Consider the following 7,574-nt stretch of genomic DNA (forward strand, 5'->3'; position numbering starts at 1 on the left):
CTGTGGTCCCAGCTACTTGGGAGGCTGAGGCAGGAGACTCGCTTGAGCCCAGGAGTTGGAGATTGCTGTAAGCTGTGATGCCATGGCCCTCTACCCAGGGGGATAGCTTGAGGCTCTGTCTCAAAAAACCCCCCAAAAACATAAAGGCTCAAAAAGATGGTCTGGATGGAGGTGCTGAGTATTTTAAAAAGGTCAGCACTTTCCAAACTGGATTATAGGTTTGACATAATTTAGGTCAACACTTCAATGGGATATTTTTAAAAGTTTAATTAAAATTATTGTAACTTACAGTGGAATCTTTAAAAGCTTAACAACGTTATTCTTTTTGTTTTTGATTTTTTTTTTTGAGACAGAGTCACATTTTCTTGCCCTCAGTAGAGTTCTGTGACATCATAGCTTACAGCAACGTCAAACTCTTCAGTTTAAGTGATTTTCTTGCCTCATTCTCCCAAGTAGCTGGGACTACAGGCACCCACCACAACACTAGGCTATTTTTAGAGACAGGGTCTTGCTCTGGCTCAGGCTGGTCTCGAACCTGTGAACTCAGGGCAATCCACCCACCTTGGCCTCCCAAGTGCCGGGATTATAGGCATGAGCCACCGAGCCTGGCCTGACAACACTATTCTTAAATTTATTTAATATAGTACACAAGTGAGACGCACAAAGAAAAAAATGCAAAAACAAGAGTAATTAGGAGAGTCTATCCCTGTTTGGTATTACCCACATTTCACAAAGCACAGTAATTTAAACAAGGGGGTATTTGTGACAGCCAGAATGGAAATGTTTGGTTTTTTTTTTTTTGAGATAAGAGTCTCACTCTGTTGCCCCAGGCTAAAGTACAGTGGCATGATCGTAGCTCATAGCAACCTCAAACTCCCAGTTTAAGCAATCCTCCTGCCTCAGCTTCCCGAGTAGCTGAGACTAGACGTGTGCACCACCACACCTGTCTAATTTTTCTATTTTTAGTAGTGATGGAGTCCCACTCTTGCTTGGCCAGGTCTGGAACTCCTGAGCTCAAGTGGTCCTCTGGCTTGGTCCCAGAGTGCTGGGATTACAGGTGTGAGCCATTTCGCCCAACCCAGCATGGAAACTGACCAAGTGAATAGAATAGACATACCATTATTGGCTTCAATTACCTGAGATGATTAAAGCTCAGCTACTTAGGATAATTATTTAGTTGCGTCAGTATTTAAGCAGGAAAATTTTGTCAGCCTAAAAGAGTAAAATATGACCTTTTAATGAATTTGATTCAAATTAGCCAATACTTACTTTAAGCTTAAGAGCAGGGTGGAGTTATCACTGTTTAATAGTCCTATATCAGGGCAGATTCCCAGAAACTACTTGATTTTATCCTAGAGCTGGCCCAGAGATAGTGGCTCCCCTCTGGAACAGTAATCTAAGATTGTTGGACTGTCCTGTAGCAGTGTCTTTATTGTGAAAAAGATCAAAAGAGTCACAGTATGCTCCTTAGTAAGACCAGTGAGACAGAAGTTGTTTTTTCTCTTTTAGGGTGAAATAGTCAAAAAGTATACTCAGTTCAATCCTAAAACCTATGAAGAGAGGATTAATTTAATCCTACAGATGTGTGTGGAAGCTGCAGCAGAAGCTGTAAAACTGAACTGCAGGATTTTGGGAGTAGGTAAGATTGCAAATTATATATCCAAGCAATGTTCATTTTAATATACAAAATCTACTAGGTTTTGATATATGACTGAATATGAAGTCCGTGTGTGCCCTGTGTATAGATGGCCCCAGGTCCTGGCTGTGGGCTCCAAGCATGGAGTCCTTCTGGGGTGCCAACAAGTATTGTGGGAGAAATTTGGGTTTTTTTTTCTTTGAGATACAGTCTCACTCCATCTCTGGGTAGAGTGCCATGGCATCATCATAGCTCACATCAACCTCAAACTCGTGGGCTTCAGTGATCCAGCCTCTCAAGTAGGTAGGAGGCACCTGCCACAATGCCTGGCTAATTTTTATTTATTTATTTATTTATTTTTTTGGAGACAGAGTCTCACTTTGTCACCCTTGGTAGAGTGCTGTGGCTCATAGCTCATAGCAACATCAAACTTTGGGCTCAAGCAATTCTCTTGCCTCAGTCTCCCAAGTAGCTGGGACTACAGGTCCCCACCTCAATGCCCAGCTATTTTTAGAGACAAGGTCTCGCTCTTGCTCAGGCTGGTCTCAAACTCCTGAGCTCAAGCAATCCTCCTTGGCCTCCAAGAGTGTGAGGATTACAGGCGTGAGCCACCACTCCCGGCCTTAGGAGAAATATTGATAGCTCTATAAATCTGTGAGGAGATTTAGCTTAGAACAGCCTGATATTTCCTTGAAGTCTTGTGAATGTTTGTCATAGGAGATCTGGGGTGAATAAATTTATGTTCTGAGCCAGGAAAGTTGGCATACTTACTTATGATTGCTAATTGGAATTATTTTCCTTGTGTTTGCATAGGCATTTCCACAGGTGGCCGTGTAAATCCTCGGGAAGGAATTGTGTTGCATTCAACCAAACTGATCCAAGAGTGGAACTCTGTGGATCTCAGGACCCCTTTGTCTGACACTTTGCATCTCCCTGTGTGGGTGGACAATGATGGCAACTGTGCCGCCCTGGCAGAAAGGAAATTTGGCCAAGGAAAGGGACTGGAAAACTTTGTTACACTTATCACAGGCACAGGTAAGCTGGCAGGGGAAGGCTGCTTTAGGTGGTAGAATGTCTGTTGGGGCATGTCTTCACCACTTAGGCAGTTACAGCTCTGCCTTAGCTTTCACTTCCTGCTTGAGTAGAGCCTGAGGGTCAGCCTCCGGTGAGAGAGCGTAGGGCCTTCTTCGGTCTTTTTCCAAGCACGTGCCCAGCCCTAGGCATGCGTGTTGTCTTCTAAATTCCCAGGAAGTTGTCAGAACTATTCAAAGCTCTTGTTCCCCAAAGTTTCTTATTTCATAGCTTTTCCTCCTGGTCTTTTTGGCTCATCTATTATATGCTCTAACTGTTAGCCTTTACTCTAGGCAGCAGAGATTAACACATTTTACCTTTAAATGTTCTTGACAAACCCCCATCCCTCAACCGTCAACCCTTGAGCAGCACTGGGATAGTCCCCAGTTCAGTGAGATAAAAGCAAGCCCTTTGAACTGTTTCTCCAGGAAGCTATCAGGTAGATCAAAACAAACACTGAACCATAATTTTTTGAGTGTAAGTTCATCCTGCTCCCCCAGGTACTAGTGTGCAGACTGGTGTTTCTATACTAATACTGGGAATATGGGCTTGTTGTTCAGGGTCACTACTACCAAGTTGGAGAATGGGTGATGGGACCATGGTAAGTTAAAATACCAGAAAGCTCTCTTATCAAAATTAGCTGGGTTTTTTTATTTTTCTTTTTTAAATTAAACATTCTAATTGTTGCAAACTTTTGGTTAGTTCCCAGAATCCAAAAATGTTGATTCTGACAGTTTTGCCAGCTTATTCATTGCTTTAGTGGCAGGATGGACTTTTAGAGTTCTCCACTTTGTCATTGTGATGTCCCAGTTTGTTTTGTTTAGTTATTTTTTGTTTGTTTTTTTAAGAGTTGGAGTCTTGCTATGACAGTGCAGTGGCCTCATCATATCTCATTGCAGCCTCAAACTCCTGGACTAAAGGAATCCTCCTAGCTCAGCCTCCCAAGTAGCTAGGATTATAGCTAGGATTATATGTGAGTTACTATGCCTGGCTAATGTTTTTGGTATGTGTGTGTGTATATATATTTAAAGGTAGATACACACACACCAAAAACATTCTCTCTATATATTATTTTTTTCCTTGTGTCTTTTTCTCCATACATATATGTGTGAGTGTGTGTGTGTGTATATATATACGTGTGTGTGTATATATATATATATATAAAGAGAGAGAGAGAAGGAGGGAGAGAGAGAGAAAGAAGAGGAGGGGAAGGGAGGGGAGGAAAATGAATTATTTTTATTTATGTTGCCCAGATTGGTCTTAAATTCCTGGCCTCAAGCAGTCCTCCCACCTTGGCCTCCCAAAGTGCTGGGGTTATAGGCATAAGCCATTGTGTCTAGCCACCTGTTTTTTGGTTTATGTAAATGTTATTTTTATTGTACATATTTAAAGTGTACAGTTTGTTTTTTTAAATGAGGAAATAGACTCAGCCAGCAGGTGTCAAGCCAGTGTTTGATTGCAGACATGTTTAACTTTAAAACTTTGCACTGGCTCGGCGCCTGTGGCTCAAGTGGCTAAGGCGCCAGCCACATACACCTAAGGTGGCGGGTTTGAATCCAGCCCAGGCCGCCAAACAACAATGATGGCTGCAACCAAAAAAAATAGCCAGGCGTTGTGGCAGGCGCCTGTGGTCCCAGCTACTTGGGAGGCTGAGGCAAGAGAATCGCTTGAGCCCAGGAGTTGGAGGTTGCTGTGAGCTGTGGTGCCACGGCACTCTGCCCAGGGGGATAGCTTGAGGCTCTGTCTCAAAAAAAGAAAAAAAAAATGAGGAAATAGACTCAGCCAGCAGGTGTCAAGGCAGTGTTTGATTGCAGACATGTTGAACTTTAAAACTTTGCACTGGCTTGGCGCCTATGGCTCAAGTGGCTAAGGCGCCAGCCACATACACCTAAGGTGGCGGGTTCAAATCCAGCCTGGGCTCACCAAAAAACAACGATGGCTGCAACCAAAAAATAGCCAGGCATTGTGGCGGGCACCTGTAGTCCCAACTACTTGGGAGGCTGAGGCAGGAGACTCGCTTGAGCCTAGGAGTTGGAGGTTTCTGTGAGCTGTGAAGCCACGGCACTCTACCCATTGGGATAGCTTGAGGCTCTGTCTCAAAGAAAAAAAAAAAAAAAGAATCTTTGCACTGAAACTCTGCATTACACTACCTCCCTTTCTTCTCTGTAGTTCTGGACATGGTTTTAGCAAGCTTGGATAGTATTTCTTAGCTCAGATCAGAGGGGTTGGGATTGAGGAACAGATGCTATAAGAAGTGATAGATAGGGCAGCACCTGTGGCTCAGTGAGTAGGGAGCCAGCCCCATATACCAAGGGTGGTGGGTTTGAATCCAGACCCCGCCAAACTGCAACAACAAAAAAAGTAGCTGGGCATTGTGGTGGGTGCCTGTGGTCCTAGCTACTTGGGAGGCTGAGGCAAGAGAATTGCCTAAGCCCAGAAGTGGAGATTGCTGTGAGCTGTGATACCACAGCACTCTACTGAGGGCAATAAAGTGAGACTCTGTCTCTACAAAAAAAAAAAAAAGAAGAAGAAGTGATAGATAGCAGGACAACTCTTAGAAGTAGAGCCTTCTAAGGCAAAATACCCTTTACTCCTTAGTAACTTGTAAATTCTGTAACAGAAGACAGTCATTGATTTGTGTAATTACTGAACCACAGATTTTTAGACATGGGTGGTATCAAGAAGAGGTCAAACCATATTTTATTCTCTGCTTCAGAAAGCAGGTGGTGTGTGATAAATTTGAAAAGGATTGTTTATCTTGGGTTAACCTCAAAGCAGAATCTGAGACAAGGATTTAGGTTCAAGTATTTTCTTTTGGAAATCATCCTAAGAAATAGGAGGGAGGAAGGGGGAACGGTAAAGCAGAATAGGAAGAAAGCCATTAAAAAATACATCATTGAAGTTGCTTCAAGGGCAATGGGGGTCGAAAATTTCCAGAACCTCCCAAGAAGCCTACAGAGCACCATCCAGGATTGTCTACTTGGACAATCTACTGTCTACTTGTCTGCTGGCTCCTGTGTCTTCTTGGTTGAGGGTTGTCTCTAGGTACCGTGTGTACATGGCTGACTGGACTCTCACTTTAGTGTCAGAGAAGGCGTTAGTATAGGAAGACGTGTGGTTGAGCTGGGTACACACACTGTGACCACAAGGGTAGTCTGAGCTTGCCTGCACTGTCCACCACAGCTGTATTTGAAATCATAGTGAGCCAAGTAGATGTGACACAGAGCATCAGATCTACTAAATACATTTCCATCTAGAACCTGCCAAAGAAAGTTTTGGTGCTTAGTAAGCTTCAGCTATCTAGAAAGGCAGGCATTACATAGAACCCCACATCCAAAGCTTTGCTAAACAGATGAGGCATTGCTGCATTATAGTTTTCTGTTTCAGATAAAGAGCCATCTCAGTGATTTTTATCTTTCACTGTAGGAATTGGAGGTGGAATCATCCATCAGCACGAATTGATCCATGGAAGCTCCTTCTGTGCTGCAGAACTTGGCCACCTTGTTGTGTCTCTGGATGGGCCAGATTGTTCCTGTGGAAGCCATGGGTGTATTGAAGCATATGCCTCTGGAATGGCCTTGCAGAGGGAAGCAAAAAAGCTACATGATGGTTGGTATCTTTCCTTTGTGGAATTAAGCAACCAAATGGTAGACAAGTATTTTGAAGTAGAAATTCCAAAGGGAGCTAAATGCTGAAGCCAGACCTTTTAACCTTTGCACTTCTTAGAGAGGAAGAGCAGGGTGCTCTCATCTGGAGCTCCACAGTGGCCTTGGTCCTCACCCGGAGTAACCCGGAGTAGTACTCTTCCCCTCCAGGGGTGGAGGTGGGCAGGGGTTTAGGGTTCCAAGATAACAGGGAAGATTTCTCTCATATTTGTTTTCTTAGCCACTAGCAGAGGGTGGGTGTTTACTACACATTTTAACAAAGAAGTAAATGAATGAATATGTTATAGTTTTTGAACTCTGATAGATTTATGTGAATTAAAGCTGTTTCTGGACATGTTATGAAAGTCAGAATAGTTTGTAGTCTAACGCATGAGAGTCATTTAATACCACTGCAATGCAGTGTGCCAAGTGCAGTGAGAATGATGGCCAAAGGATGTAGACAGATGCTTGTAAGAAGGAAACCGAAGTTCATTCCCTGCCCTCTCTGCACAGGGGAGGCGGTGCTGGGGGCTGTCCTGGGGCAGAGAGTCAAAGGATGAGTAGAATTAGCCAGGCAAGTGAGGACATTTGCAGGAGCTCTTGGAGGCATGGAAGCAGTGGTGGTATGTGAAGGGCAAGGCAGGGGGTAGTCAGCAAGAGGAAGCAGGACCAGCAGGGAATGGAGATGGCCATTAAATATTTTTAGAGAAAACTCATAGGTCTGAATTTTTAGAGATTTTTCACTAAACTGTAACTTTTTATTTTGGGGGGTATTGGGGAATGGTGGGTGAATGGAGGCTGACTTTAAGTGGGACAGTTCTAAAGTGCCTTCCAGGTTTCTGAGCCTGGGGTTCGGCATGGGAGAGGAGCAGGTTTGGGTGGAAGTGGGTGGTTGGGCGTCTGTGGACATCAGGTAGAAATGCCTAGGAGGTTGCTGGCTCCAGGGGTCTGTTGCTCAGGAGCTGTTGGCAGAGAGGTGGCAGTTAGACCTATGACTGAAACCCTAACAAAAGGCAAGAGATGGAATCTTGAGAACACCAGTATCTGGGGGGAGGGCAAAAGATGGAAGGAAAACCAGAATAGGGAGATGTCACAGAAGCCAAAAAAAGGGAGAAAGTTTCAAGAAGAGAGGGGTCAGCAACATCTTGAGCTGACATGAGTTAGAGAAAGTCGTTAAAGTTCATTGGCTTTGATCACAAGGATGTCACTCTTTTTTTTTTTTT

General features: G+C 43.9%; 1 protein-coding gene across 1 annotated transcript in view; it reads left to right on the forward strand.

Annotated features, from left to right (window-relative positions):
* The window catches only part of GNE (glucosamine (UDP-N-acetyl)-2-epimerase/N-acetylmannosamine kinase), a 63,391-nt gene that overhangs the window by 46,279 nt on the left and 9,538 nt on the right, over nucleotides 1-7,574 (forward strand). The window contains exons 5-7 of the mRNA XM_003800215.3: nucleotides 1,510-1,639; nucleotides 2,450-2,671; nucleotides 6,134-6,316. Of these exons, the coding sequence (XP_003800263.1) occupies nucleotides 1,510-1,639; nucleotides 2,450-2,671; nucleotides 6,134-6,316 (535 nt within the window). The remainder of the gene's footprint in view (nucleotides 1-1,509; nucleotides 1,640-2,449; nucleotides 2,672-6,133; nucleotides 6,317-7,574) is intronic.

This window comes from Otolemur garnettii, unplaced genomic scaffold (assembly GCF_000181295.1).
Source record: "Otolemur garnettii isolate 467f Iridium unplaced genomic scaffold, OtoGar3 scaffold00172, whole genome shotgun sequence".
NCBI lineage: Eukaryota > Metazoa > Chordata > Mammalia > Primates > Galagidae > Otolemur > Otolemur garnettii.